At 41.1% G+C, this 15,231-nt stretch overlaps 1 protein-coding gene across 3 annotated transcripts in view; it reads left to right on the top strand.

Annotated features, from left to right (window-relative positions):
• The window catches only part of MPP7 (MAGUK p55 scaffold protein 7), a 150,266-nt gene extending 142,158 nt beyond the window's left edge, over positions 1 to 8,108 (top strand). For all 3 annotated transcript variants that reach the window (XM_082044100.1, XM_082044098.1, XM_082044099.1), the window contains 4 exons: positions 621 to 714; positions 1,811 to 1,919; positions 3,392 to 3,535; positions 4,896 to 8,108. In XM_082044100.1, coding sequence (XP_081900226.1) covers positions 621 to 714; positions 1,811 to 1,919; positions 3,392 to 3,535; positions 4,896 to 5,075 — 527 coding nt within the window. In that variant the 3' untranslated portion in view covers positions 5,076 to 8,108. The remainder of the gene's footprint in view (positions 1 to 620; positions 715 to 1,810; positions 1,920 to 3,391; positions 3,536 to 4,895) is intronic.
• Positions 8,109 to 15,231: the final 7,123 nt, after the last annotated feature.

Raw genomic sequence — 15,231 nt, 5'->3', positions numbered from 1 at the left:
AAATGGCAACTCCACAAGTTTCACTTATAAGCAAAACCTTTATACCTTGTACTTGAGGGACAGCAAGAAGAACAAATAATACTACAAGACTACTGAAAGAAAAAGGGATTCGGTTTTGATCACCAGAAAAAGAAAAGCACTAAAACATAAAATTCACACCCCATTTTTTTATTATCATGTTTCATATACCATAGCTACAAGTGTTGTTAATGAATGTAACATTTTATAAATCAGGATGGTGAGCTTTGTTTCCCTTTATGGTCTTGTATGCTAATAAGTTTAACAAGTCACAAGGCTGGGGTAATTGTTACGGACTGCTGCTCTTTTTATTATTCAGCTATCCTCATTTTATTGGATTTTTCCACTAGTTAATAAAAATTATAATATGATACTTGTCCCGTAAGTTTTTTCCTGCTTTTCCTGCATGCTTTTAAACTCAATCCTGTCATGTGCTTGAGTGCCGCCTACCAGATCCAGAGCAGCCTTATGTCCCTCAGAAGTGAGGGAAGCACCATGCCTGGTATTGCACAAGGGTTGTGTGTTTTTCAGTGTTTCTTGGACTGGTTTGCATTTTATTGTTTTGTGCCTCTTTTTTTTTTTTTAATTTAATGAAACTGCAGACACTACCCGACCAAGGAGAAGCCAAGAAAGTGATGGTGTTGAATACATTTTCATTTCCAAGCACTTGTTTGAGACAGACGTGCAGAACAACAAGTATGTTGAAGAGATTTTAACTAGAACTGCAGTTAAAATAACGGCTTTATTACAAAATGAGGCTCGTTGTAATTTTAGATAATAAGTCAAAGTGTATATAAGTTGCAGTGATTTGAAGATGTGTTGAAATTACATTTTGATATATCAGCAGTTCAAAGCAGCTAGCAAAAACACAGAGGGAAAAAGCAGTACATGCAGATACAACTGGTCTAAGCATCCAAGTATTTCCACTACTTCAGCTCATGAAGAAGACACTGAATTTATAGGTGTTCAGGGTAGGGGAACACTTCTAATAGGTCATCATCTGTCATAGCAATGAAGCATTGCAGCTCTAGGAGGGGGAGCCGGGAAGTGCTGCAAACATGCCTGAGTCAATGTTTGTGTAGTTCTGCTCTCTTTCAGGCCAGGCACTTCCTCTGCTTTTGAATGGAGAGATCTACCATGAAGCCCCTGCCTGTAAACCTGCCAGAAATTAAACTAAAATGAAGACAATGGTAGCATCGTGCTCTCCAGCAGCCTGTAAAATATCGGAGCTTGAAATTCTGCCCCAGTGTTTCAGAGGGCAAAAGTGTATTCGACACAAAGCTGTGGGTTTTATTGAAACTTCAAACTGTGCTTTGCTTTTTTGGCAAATAGTCCTTGTACTTTTATAGCACATAACCAGCCGCCTTGGTTCCATTAGCACCATTGTTGCTCCTCCTCCTCTTCTGAGACAGAGAATTTGGATATTCTGTAGTGTGCAATGAAATTTCAGTAGTTTCTATTGTTTAGCTTATCCACTGTTTTATTGCATTGCATTAGTTCAGAAAAAGAGGTGATGGAAAACATTAGTGGGCTGTTGGACTGCAGTACTTTTTTCTCTTTAACTGTAATACAAGCAGGTGTTACTGATTTGAAAGTGGTAAAGTAGAAGATTTCTTAAAATTGACATGCTGAAGTACTTGACAGCATTTCCTTTATAAAACATGGTAAAACTCTCATGTAAAGTAAAATATTTTTGCTCCTGAATTAGATCTTATATACCAAACTGATCTGTTGGTTTTTTTTTTCTGGAGAAAATGGAAATGATTCCAGTTGTTTTCACCTTCTGCCACAGGTTTATCGAGTATGGCGAGTATAAGAACAACTACTATGGTACAAGTTTAGACTCTGTTCGATCCGTTCTAGCTAAAAACAAAGTATGTTTGTTGGATGTGCAACCTCATGTAAGTAAGCGTGTTTTTTGGACTCTTATAGTTGCATATGGGGATGCCAGGAAAAGAATGTTTCTAAAAAGTATATTTTATTCCACACTGAATGACTGTTGAGTGGTCTTGCTGGATACCTTTATCACAGCAAGACCCTCTGAAAGGAACAGAGGAAGGAAACTTCAAAACATATAAGCAAGTATTCAGTTCGGTAATTAAGTGAATTTCCAGCCTGCAGCATAATACAAGGATTTAATTACGAAGGGATCTTATATTTTCATTCATCTTTCTGCTGGTTTGTGTTAGTGGTTCCCTCTGAAACTTCAGTTTCAGAATGGCTTTGAGCTGTCATCCAGCCCAGCAACGCTCTCTCACCTGTTTAGCGGGACCGTTCATGCAAAGGGTTTCCGCGCAGGGTGGACACGAGTCAAGGCACGCACTGAATGTGTTGTTGCCTGGATGATGGTTGAGAACATTCCTCTCTAACCCGTTTGTTCTTGCATTGACCTTGCTTTTCAACTCTGCTAAACAGCTCCACTGGGAATTTTTATGCTACTAAATAACCACAGAGCTTCCAGGAGCTGGAGTAGTTTGTTTAAACCCAGCCAAAGTATTTCTTCACCAAAGGTGGCCGGTCTGTGACTTCCGAACCCCGCCAGCTTGTGAACAGTTCCCGGGGCAGTTTTGGACATGGGGCTGTGCTATGGGAGCAGGGCAGGGGGCTGTGCTGGCGGGGGAGCTGACGGGGACACTGGACCCTGCACTGGGGCAGGAGGGGAGCTGGGAAGGGGCTCCTGCGGTTGGTGCTGCAGGGCTGCTCTGCCAGAGTGTTGCATGGCCCTGTTTTCTGCCGAAGCGCTAAATTCTCTTGGAGCTCCAGACCTGTGAGCCGTTCTGGGATCCTACTCACCAACACGGCATTTTCCTGTGGGCCCTGGCAGTGTGAAGAGGACAGAAAGCCTCTGGCTGTCCCATCCCTGCTTCACCCTGTGCTCAGTCTGAACTGTAGACCTGTCTCTAACTCCATGCACAGCATCACTCAGCTGTCTCAGTAAGAGTGAACGGCAGGAGTTACGTGATGGACACACAGTATTGAAGAGAACAAATCATTGACCTGTTGTGACTGAGTGTCACAGACACCTTTTCCCAGTACTTTTAGTGGATACAGAAAGTGCTATTCCTGCTAAAACGTGTTGAATTTTTCCTCTCCTCCACCCTCCCACTTGCAGTGGCCCTGAGGAGCACAGCCCAGCCTGTGCCCACTGATGGGGTTTGCCAGCACCCCGCATGGAAATGGGGAGTTTTCTTACCATTCGCCTGAATATTGTCCTTATGTGAATCAGTACTGGTCACCAGGGCGGGATGGCAGTAAATGAAAAATAGCATTTTAGAAGGGCTTTATGGATTTATTTTGGTGGAGAGTTTCTTTTCTTATGGTAAATTCCATTTTGTGAAATAAACTAATTAATTAAAACCTTTCCTCTTCTCAGACAGTGAAACATTTGCGGACATACGAATTCAAACCATTTGTTATATTTATAAAGCCTCCTTCACTTGAACGTTTGAGAGAGACCAGAAAAAACGCCAAGATTATTTCAAGTAAAGATGATAAGGGAACTGCAAAACCCTTTACAGTAAGTATATTTAGACATGGCAAAATATGAGAACTCGTTAAGAGTTTTGTTGTAGTGGTTTGCCTTGAAAATAAAGGTGATCACTGGATCTCATCAACCGTACCTGTCAGGGCTTACACGTAGTATCTTGTTGTTTCCCAATGTCTTTCACATCACAAATTTACTGTGATGTTTTCATTGTCTGATATGCTCATGGGTATTTACATTTCCATGGTCACCTGATTTTATGTCCTTGAAGAACTCACCAATGCAATTTTATTTTTATGAGAAATAATGCTGTGGATTTCCTTTAACAGATTTGCATGTGGGCGTAGATGTTTCTATTCAAGTCTAAGAATTACCTTGTTTTATCAAGTGTATTACTGAGTCTCAAATATAAAGTATCAATTTTAAAAGTAAATGATACTTTAATTAAAAGCCTGTATTTGTGGATGAAACAATTTTTAATATGTTCTAAGGAAATGAACACTGTAAGAAAGAAGGTGAACAATCTAAGCAATAACCAATAACGAGAAAAAAATATTAGTCAAATTACCCAATAGTAACTTATTTACTTCCTTGAAATATAATGAAATCATATCTTAATTGAAGCTAAAGCAAACCTGATCATCATTAGACTTTTTAACTTCATTTAGGGTGTGTATCCTTTTCCCTCATTCAGATGTTACTTGGGACTTTTTAGATTTTGTTTCAAACTGGGCCATGGATATAGTCACAGACTGTATCTGTGTAGAATATGCTTTTGAAATAGTTTGGAACTAATGTGCTTTAAAAATATGTCCTATGGTATATAAAATGTAAGACAAGTTCATTCTTAAGAGCAGCCTTCAGGACATTGCTTAGTTAGGATGGGTTTAATCGCTCAGAGTTGTGTAAACAATTAAATTCCTAAGATTTGAGCCCTCCTCAAACATGAAGAGAAATCCACTGAGCCAGGTCGAACCAGGCATAGGAGGAGAGCTCCTAGCATGCTCTTAAGAGAATAAAGGCTGCACTATAACGTATCGCAGACTAATAGTAAGATGAGACTTAAGTAATGGAACTTTAAATGTGTCATCACAGTAGACAGCCAGAAACGTTTTCCACTGGTGATGCTAACAGAAAATGTCTCTGTAATTAACATGCAGTGACTAATTATGTCACTGCAAGGGAAGAGATTAAAGAATTGCCTGTTGAGTAGTCTACTTGTGAGAATACTCTCCCCGACATCACTTGTAATGGTAATTTCTGTAATTTTTTTATTAATTAAAAGTACAGTTTCCGTCTCCTGATGAGATAGGCAAGTAGCTTTGCATTTAGCACAGAATGAGCTGATGGGATGCTGCCATGGACTGACTATGCCTTGCATTGATCTTACTAGGAAGAAGATTTTCACGAAATGATTAAATCTGCCCATGTGATGGAGAGCCAGTACGGCCACCTTTTCGATAAGGTCATAGTCAACGATGACCTCGCTACGGCTTACAGTGAGCTTAAAACAACTTTTGACAGGTTGGAGACCGAGACCTTCTGGGTTCCCGTCAGCTGGCTGCATTCGTAACGTTTCAAATAGACAAAACACCTGCTGTTGTCTCAGCATCCAACTGTGGGGCATGGTTCGGCATTGCTTGATGGCTGCTTTCTTGGGAGGAGGGCTTCTAACTCGACCTGAGCAGCAGGTGCACTCTTCATCCACTTGGAACTGGTCTTGTTTTCCTGTCTCTTCAGTCCTCCTGCCCACAATTTTGTGGCGGAACACTCAGATTAAACCCAAGTCTTACTATGCTCCATAAAGTGAGCTAATGCTAGTGTAACAAAACTGCCAGTCACCTCTGTCATCATCTGTGTATTTCCAAGGTAAGTTTTTTAATGGAGCGTTTGCAGAAAATACTAATTAATACTGGAGATCAGCACTTTGGTGGTTTTAAGCATAACAGCTCCCATAAAGAGCACATCTGCACCTGGAAGTCATTACCACTGAAGTGCTTGAGGGAACTGAAACAGGCAAAAGTGACCAAGGTTTTTATGAGGAAGACATCGTAGTTTTAATTATGTATCAAGATAAGTGTTTTTACTTTGTTGGATGTGAACCGTGTCTTATCTGTACAGAGTGATTTTAGTATTCCTTTGTACTTACATAGTCATGGAAAGAAAGATGTATTCAGTGGCTTAATTGTGAAATACCGTGCTGTGAGCATGCATGGATTGAAAACATTTTCACGCATGCTTTGTGGCACAACAAAGAAAACTCACAGGAATATTTATTTAAATAGGGAAAAAATGTGAGTTACTATGTATATAACTTCAAAGTCTTTGGGATTAATCTTCTGTAAAATCAGTGGCAAAGTGATATAAATAGCAACAAAGTAGAAACATTTTTTTTTTCCTTTAAATTGATTTGATTAATTTTTGGCATCCTTTAGAACAGTTTCCCCATCAACAATTTTCAGACAATTAGCAAGGAAACTTTGAACATCTGGGAAGCAGTTGCAAGAGATTAATTATTTTTATCGTAGTGATGCTTTGTAGTAGCGTAACAGATATTTTGTTTCCACCCCCAAAAATTTAATGATGCAGACTTCACTGTAAAAAGTATCCTTGGCACTGGCCAGACACAGTTGGAAACCTCATTTTAAAATTTGGTGTGGCACTGTCAGCAAATGTATATTAGATTATGTATTTTTAATATAGATAATTTGGTATTTTTGTTTCTTTACTACTGATATGCAGGAAATGAGTACCTCTGTAAAGACCAAGTAACACCTGTGTGTTGTGTTGTGAATATGTCCTGTAAGTACAGAATGTGTATAGGAACTTGCCAACTTCAGATCATCACATCTGTGGCATTCAAACAGGAAAACATTATTTCGTGTTAATCTGTAAAGAGAATATAGCTGTCTTGTTTAAAGAAAAAAGAATTTAGTGAAACTTTATATATTTATGAAAGGGTTGAAAAGGGATGTTAAGTTTTTAAATTTCTTGTCAATGTGATCATTTACTAAGGAGATTACTAAGTCTGTAATTTGAAACACTGTCTCTGTAAATGGAGCTCAACATTCCATGTAAATATTTTATTTTAGTTTATACACCGATAAAGCCATCAGATTTTGCAGTTTTATTCTAAATGCGTATTTAATGTGTGGGTCATTGCATTTGGCTTAGAGTTGTATAAAATAAATGAAATGCAAGCAACAACAGCAAAATCCCTAGGAGTCTGGAAATGTTTATGCAGGAGTTACAGATGTACTGAATCCCAGTGCAGACACACACTCTGCTCGAACAGCTATAATGTAACTTTTGTCAAATTTCACCGTTTTCCTGGTGGACGTCAACTGTTTTGGTAACATAAATAGAAAATTGTGGATTAAATTAAATGCACGGAAATTATGCGAGTTGCAAAAACATTTTATATGTTTTTTTAGATACTGGAAATCAAACTATTTTTCAGGGGAACTGGAACTCAGTGGGTCTGTTTGCCTTTGCCTGCGAGATGCCGAGTGCCCTCGCCATCTCTTGCAACCAACCCAAACTGAGAGGGCGCTCGGCATCTCTTGGGGTCTGGCCATTTCCAACGCGAGGGGCTTTAGTCCTCACGGAAACACTCCTGATGCTGCTTCAAACCTGGGCTGTCTCAGAACATTAGTGTACGGTAACGCTCACATAAGGGACCTGCTTTTCTCTTTAAGAAATAGATGCTAGAATAATCTGCAAGCTCCCTGTTCGGCACAGTCCTGGCCGGCCTTGTCCTGCAGGCTATTTTGCTCGTCCTTTTGAAATGCATTGAGTTCCCAGCGCTGGGTCGGTGCGGTGTGGGAGGAGGTTCGGCAGCACGTTTGCCGTGCGGGGCAGCCGTCAGCAGCGCGGTGCTTCGCGGCCTTTGCGGAGACGCTGACCCTCGGATCCCCAGCGCCGTCCTGGCAGGAGCTCCCCAGACGGATGGATGGCTGCCTGCCCCGTCTCCCAGCCAGGAGCTAATTCCTGAACTGTAACACCTGCGAAAGAAAGGGAATCACAAAAGCATAAATCCAGCCAACAGAGTAAAATGTGCACAGAATCTTCAAGGGGTGAGGAATAGTTGTAACTAAATTACTAGTTTGCTCTTGAAAAGCAGCATTATTGTACTGCTTGCTTAAAAAAAAATAATGGAAGCCACCGGCACTGGTGAGGCAGGCAGAGATGATAGCAGGTCAAGGCACAAAAATGTTTTAGCCCAACAGTTTCGACAGGACAAGAACCCGTTTATTGTGATGGACGCTGAGCCCATGTGCTGAATTGTTCTGGGATACCAAGGGTGGGAAGATTGTTCCTTTGACTCCTAGGAATTTGGGAACAAAGACGACTAAACGTGTTTCCAATATTCCACATATTCAAGTTGTGCTGTGTGGGTTTTTAGAGAACTGTATGTTTTGACAGTCAAGTCCAGATGTTTTTATTGTGTTTTAGCTGTTTGCTGTAGTCAAATAAATGGTAGTATTTTTTAATATTGTACCAAGCTCTATACTTGAATTTGCCATCAGGTCCTTGGTTGATGTCTTACCTGAAATCTGATCTTACCTTCTTATGCAAAACAATAAATTATTGATATAACACTGAAGGTGTTTCTTCTTTATTGTAAATTGCACAATAACATATCCACTTAATGCCTTTAAAAGGCAAAATACCTAAGTAGTAAGTTATTCCATAGATCTCTTTATTCACTGTAATACTCCAATTATCTTTAAATGAAAAAATAAAGCAACCTAGAACAAGGATTGAAATTCTTGATTTTTCATTCTTGTAGCCAAATTCTCCTTCAAAATACATTTACCCTTTTCTGCAGCCCACCCCAAAATAAACCATTTTCTTTCTGAGAGGGAAAGCTGAAGTCAGTGGGTCAAACTGAGACACCAGCTCGCCTGGGCTTGCAAAGCACTTGGGGTGTTATCTCAGTTATTTACTCGGAGTGTTTCATCGGGCACGTGGGCTCCTAGGCCGCTCACAGGTCCCACGGGAGGTTGCGTTCATTTGTAGGACTCGAAAGTAGTGCTTAAACAAAGTTACTTTTTGCATTGTGTTATGTCTTTTCCAGAAAAAAAAAAAAAAGGAAAAAAAAAAAAAAGCCTAACACGTACTAGGATTAGAGAGAAGACATTTAAGCACCTTCTGTTTTGTTTCAGTGCAGTATTCTGCATTTCCCACATGTACTTAGGCTCAGGTTTCTACTGTGCATGGAGAATATTTTCCTCAGTAAAGCTCGTGTTTAGTTTTTGAGAGATTTTTTCAAAGGATTAATAGCTTCTTCAGAGAATTACAGTTAAAGTTATAATCTGAGTCTGGTTTTGCTACTACAGTATCCATAGTCATTTCCGTACAGGATTAAAAGTTTTCTGTGCATCAACACTTAAAATCATTTGTACTTGCAATTTACCCAAATCCTTTTGCTCCCAAAGTCATTAAATATTTATCATGTATTACCGTGATTAATGTATAATACGGAGCATTCAACAGAAAAACATCTGAACACAAAATTAAAGGAACACAGTGAGTGTACTTGGTGTTTAAGAATTCTGATGCTGGATTATGGTTAAAGGTTTCAGCAGAAACATACACAAAAACATTTGGAAACAGTTAAAGTCTGGTCTTAAATTTTGTCTTATGTTAAATGACAGTACAAATGAGAGAATTTGGAGTTCTAGACAGCTGGAGACTTTTTCCCTCTTGGTATCTGTGTCTGAAATATAAGTTGGATATTTGGAAGACTGTATGGAATGATTTTACATCTCTATAATAAAATACTTTGTGTAGCTGACATCCAACATCTTAACTAAGAGGGTAAGTCCTTGTGATTATTGAGCCTTTGTTTTGCTTCTATTTTAGTTGTACATATGTGTCTGTTTAAACAAATTTTTAAAGACTTAGTGGCACAAAGCTGCCAGCTGCACATTCCAATAATGAATGGAGAAGGATATCTTCAGGATTTCTAAAAGGGTTCAAAATGACACAAACGGTATTTGAAAACTTCTTGATAGGAAATAAATAGAGAAAATAGGTCTCAATTTATTTTAGAATTAGGTCTATTTCTTTTCAGTAGCTGTATTAATTTTCACAACTTGAATGTGCTAAAAAAAACCAGAAGGCATGCTATGATTTTCCTCATGTGAAATTTAGATTTGTGGTTTAGCAAAGATGTAACAAGCTTTCTATAGGATTATACACAGTCCTGTGGAAACTTAGTTTGGAGGGATTTGGTACATGTTTTAGAGGCAGAGGGTCTGTGGGTATGGCAGAGAGGGACTGAGGATGTTACAAATGCGGGTGCTACCCTGGAAATGCGTCTTTGGTTTTGTAAGTCGCTGAACAAGGAGGTTAGCAAGTTGGCTGCGAATGTTCTGTGGTTTCTGCTCCCTCCTTGGTAAATATAAATAAGCACCAGTAAATCTTTATTGGTAAGCAAAGCCAAAACTGTTGGAATTATGGAGAGCTGAAATGCAGTACCCAGAAGGAATACTGCAGATCCTCGTGGTGTTGGCAAAGCTGTTGCTTCACTTTCATTAATTTTTACAGCAAGAGTACAGTGATCGCAGCTTTAACACAAACTTACCAAACTGCGTTTGATTATTGAGAGTTTCATTCTTTTTTTCCTCTTGGCCCCTGTGCAGCTTTAATTTACTAATCTCAGTCATACAAGGGGGGGGCAGGGACAATTAACTTGTCTTGAAAAACAGTGAGAAACCAAAAATTTGATACAAGGACATTTTTTACATCCTTCCCAATGGACACTGGAGATGTTGTGTTTCTGAAATGGAGGTGAAGAGCTGGCATTTGATCCAGATGGAGAAGCACATGAACAGTGTTCTGTTCCATTAAACCAGAATTGCTCTGAGAGCAATTCCCTGTGCCCGTTTGATACACGAGAGCAGCGTGTGGTAAAAAACTCCAGGAGCAATTTTAAATTTTATGCAGCCAGTGTTGGCTTCAGTGCTTCTTGTTTAAGAAAATGGCAACAAGGAGCAGTTCTGGTTGTTCTCTGTGTGACCTCTGGACGTTTCATGGTGTGTCCCCTCCCATTCCTATATTTGCATTACTGGCTTATTTCTAAGAAATTATGATTCCCTGAAATTGGCCTAGGCCTCAAGTGGTGGGAGTGAGTTTTATCATCAAGACGCACATTTATGATGGGGCAGTTGCACAGATGGAAGCATGGGTTGAGACCACCCCATAGGGCATGTAAGGCCCTCTCATATTTTACTCTCTCTGAGAGCTTTGCATACCGCATGTGGGTTATGCTTCCCCATCAAACCTACTTTGATGCAACTTCTGGACCCCTACTCCCAAATACAGACCGGCCTGTGTTAGGCACCATATGAATATGGAACAATGATGTAGTCCCAGGTTCAAAGCAGCTCACTAGAACAGTCAGGGAGATGGCAGAGCAGTGCAGGCTGCCAAGGAGGTGCAAAGAGATCTAGTGAGCGCTGCCTTTCTCACCAACTGGCCGCAGAGGCTGTGGTGGCACATTTGGATTCAGTATCTCACAGGAGGGGCTGGGGGCTTCCTGGCAGGGCTTCAGCCCATCCATGCTGGGTAGTGCCCAGGCACAGCAGAGGGGTAGCAGAAAGTTGGTTGTAGCAGTCGTGAAGCCACCTTGACTGGGGGAGAGAGCTCAGCTGTGTATGCATTAATATGAGCTGTGCTCTGCCTGTCTCCTTCCCAGCCAGAACAACAGGTCTTGGCCCGTTCTCCTGATGGGTGCAGATGGAGACAGTATGTTCGAAGTCCCATTTGCAGTCCTGGCCACTATTGATCGTAAGGCACAATAGGAGTCTTTTTGGTTGGTTGGGGTTTTTTTGTTGTTGTTGAAAACTGGCCTGAAAGCTTTGTTATTATTGGTGCTATCTGGATAGTATGAAAAGCAGCCTCAGTCATTGGCCCTGCTAGGGTATTATTCCAGATGTTTTTCCTTACACAGCTGTTAAGCTGGAAGTAGAACCAAAACCAAAGATTGATTGGAACCATTGTTTTGTCAAAAAAACAGAACTGAACCTGAATTATTGTCTTCTGTTGACTTCATTGAATTCAGATCATCATTGGCCACAGCTGGATCCAACCCCAGCTCAAACCAAACTGAAAAAAAAGCACAAACTCCAACCACGCTTTTGAATAGGTGAGACTTTGAAGGCCAAGAGTCTGCGCCTTGTCGTGAGTGCAGCTGATTTTACCTTTTGCCAATAGCAACTTTATTTTATTGTGCATGTGTGCATAAGTATATATGTTTATGTATTTATCAAGTGCTGTCCTGTATACCGATTTATTTTAATCAAAAAAGCAGGCTTACCAAAACATTGTTTATTGCTTAATTGGAGGATTAATGACAGATTAAAGAAATAAGCCTACCGATATAATACCAAAGTTTTAGCACACATAGATGCATAGTTTTACTCAGTCAGGACTCTCCCACATCTCAGGAAGCTTAGAATTTTACATTTCAAATAGACTGTTTTATCCGTTTTGTGAAAGTCAAAAGAGCTTGATTGAATGCAGACTGCAAACTTGTTCACTACGAACCTAGTTAAACATGAAATCTTGCTGGGATTAGCTTAATTGTTCCCTAAATGAAAAGGCTGCTTTGTACATAGACTACAACTTTATGCTTGCCAGATAAAGAAATGTGAACCTGTCAGGAGACACAGGAATTTGTCTGTGTAGCAGTATCACTGGGCCAACTGTCTTGCCTTTTATGCGATACTGTGGTGTAAAACACCACTCCTCTGGTTTCGTTTTACAGAAAATAGTCTGTGTGGTGGCATCCTGTGGGAACTGAAGTATCAAGTTCTATTTTCCCTTCGAAAGTCCAACTGCACTGCACCCCGCTTCTGAAGCTGCGCGCTGCGTGCCTGCCAGCCAGGCGCGGGGCCCGGCGCTGTGGCGCGGGGCCTGGCGCTGTGGCACGGGGCCCGGCGCTGTGGCGCGGGGCCTGGCGCTGTGGCGTGGGGCCTGGCGCTGTGGCACGGGGCCCGGCGCTGTGGCACGGGGCCTGGCGCTGTGGCGCGGCACGGAGCTCAGGGCAGCTGCGCCAAGCGAGGCAGGCGCTGCCAGTCTCTGCCACGGTAGAGACTGCCATAGGTAACACCACGGCCTGTTCGAAATGGGAGATGCTATTTGTGATAAGATTATACAGTAACTCAGTAAAAGAGGAAAATTATTCCGTTTTTAATCTTCAGAAGTTTATGTAACACTTCTGCTTATCAGACACTAGGACTGCAAACTCTTCTGTTTTTCTTTTGGCTTCCCTCCTGCCTGCTTGAAAGCGAGAGTTTCTGTAATTAAAGCCTTTATTCTTTATAAAAATGTAACCATAAAAGATGTGGAGTTCCTATCTTCCAAAGCTACCAAAGACAAAATTTCTGCAACTGTTCTCAAGTGACTACTCTGTTTAATCTCATTTCCTCTCTTCCTAACCAGCCTCCTCAAAAAGCCTCTCTGTGTCAGGGGCAATAGTTTAACAAGGGCAGCGTGGAGCCGAGAGGCTGGCCAGGACCCCTGGGAGGGAGAAGCTGGGGTGCCGCTGGGCTCTGAACCACCGGGAAGTCCGCAAGCCTGGGGCAAAGCTGAGCAACTCATGGGTGAAAACAGCATGGGAAGATGATGTAAGCAGCAAGGTGCTGTTTACTGCCCCTTAACTACAAGAGCGAGCTGTCTCCACCCCTGTGCCCTCCACTTACAAGCATTTAGCAGTGAGCAGTTAAGTCACGCTCTGTGTCAGGTAAATCACTTCCAATGTGCAGTTCTTAACACTATCGTGGCAGACCCTGCACGTGGTTTCCCATTACAGTGTCATGGTCTGAATGTAGCTCTCAACTTTGTGGTTTCCAGAAGTCATCTTCTGAAAAGTGGTATTAAAACCTGCCCGCTCTCAGAGTCTGTTCAAGTCCAGTGAGTCCTCAGACATGCATGGTTGAAGTGTCCGTGTATCACTGACGAGATGGGTGCATTCTTCATCCTGAGCCTCCTTCACGTTCACCTACTTTGTACCAGTGGGATGGTGGCGTCTGGTATTAACTCTGCTACCACTGGCGAACTGTAATGCATTTGTACACTTGGTGTTATTGTCCTTGCAACCGTATTTAAGTACCCCCAGTGAGACACGCTCAGATTTTCTGCAGAACTCCTGGGTCACTCCCAGCTACAGTAACTTGTCTGTCACAAAATCTAAGTGGAAAACACGAGAGGCCAGGTGCTCCCTAAATCTGAGAGTGCATTGCAGGGAGGCAGCGCTATTGCTCTGCTCCCTGCACAGCCTCACTTACTTGGCTTGGGCCCACTCGCGTCATGTGAAATCCTTATGGATCCCCACAGTTCCAGTGTTCAGGATTGATGATTCTTCGTTTTCTTTTAGCACCTTGTGAATAACTTAGGATTTCTTTCATGCAAATGCAACTCCCTCTCTTCCTGGTAAATTGCCTCATTTTGTGCTATTGGAAAGTGCTTAGTCCAGATTGCTTTACTATTTGTACCTAACGGCTGCTCCTGCTTTCTGTATTATGTGTATGGGACAAGTATGAAATATCAGCAGATAGCTGACACCACTTCAACCCCTAAATGAGTGATAGTAGGAACTCTCCCTATAGCTAGCCTCAGATGACTTTTGTCTGTACTGCTTAAAACCACGGGATTGTTCATGCAGCTGAATAGTGTGGCACAGATGAGATGGCAGTGGATAAAAATGCGGTGATGATAGCGAGCTTAGTAGAAAAGTTTCATTTTTATTTTAACAATATCAGAGTTTTACCTCTTCTCTTTCTGTGCCTGGGAAATCAGGAATGTCTTTGCTCTGAAAACTTGTAATCTAATGCCAGGTCTTGCTGACTTTTACTGTTGAACTTCAGAGCCTCGTTTCATGTGTGGTCCCTTGGACTTCAATAACACTCCTCACAATGGGGTTGGCAGCTCCTACCCTGGAACCAAGTTGATGGCTTCCCTGGGCTCAGGGTCTGGCTTTCAGATAAGATGCAATCAGCAAAGACGATAAATATTTCGGTGAGTAATCAAACATCTAAGAGCTGTCTGGTTATTATCTTTGGATTAATACCTGAGATTAGTATCTGGGAGTGAATTTCAATCCAAATGCATCTAATTCCTGTCAAGCAAATGATAGTAGATATGAGTTGCTGATAAATTTATTGACTCTTTATCTAAATTATTTAATGCAAATTGTAGGATTTTGTTAGAATGGCACGCCCTTTCCTGCTTAGCTGTTCATCCAGGGTTTCATTTCTTTTACACCTACAATCTGTTCCCAATAAATCTTCTCACACGCTTTGAAGTAATATCCCAAGTGCTCTCAAAGTGGAGGCAGCAATTAATCTCTGTCACTTTAGGCAATTATTACTGAAATTTCTGAAACAGTGTTTCAGAATAATTAACCTTAATTATCCTTAAGCCTTAAAAGATTTTCTGGTGTTGACCAGCACGCCTGTAAGCTGCCAGTCATACATTTGTAACCTCAGAGCTGCCAAGCAGTTAGTAAACTCATACACAGTGAGCTCTGGCTGCTTGACTGATTTCGGCTCAAGCAAAGGCACAGCGCTATATATTTCAACTTGTAAACTGCGTATCTTGTTTTTTCATTATTATATTTCTGTGTAATACTTTCCAAACTTTATTTTATTGTATTCCACAGTTAAAAAGCCACCTGGATATTCCTTTTCTTTTTCTTTTCTTTTTTTTTTTTTTTTAAA

This window comes from Streptopelia decaocto (genome assembly GCF_964273445.1).
Source record: "Streptopelia decaocto genome assembly, chromosome: 2".
Classification (NCBI taxonomy): domain Eukaryota; kingdom Metazoa; phylum Chordata; class Aves; order Columbiformes; family Columbidae; genus Streptopelia; species Streptopelia decaocto.
This window is presented reverse-complemented; position numbering and strand designations above follow the sequence as displayed.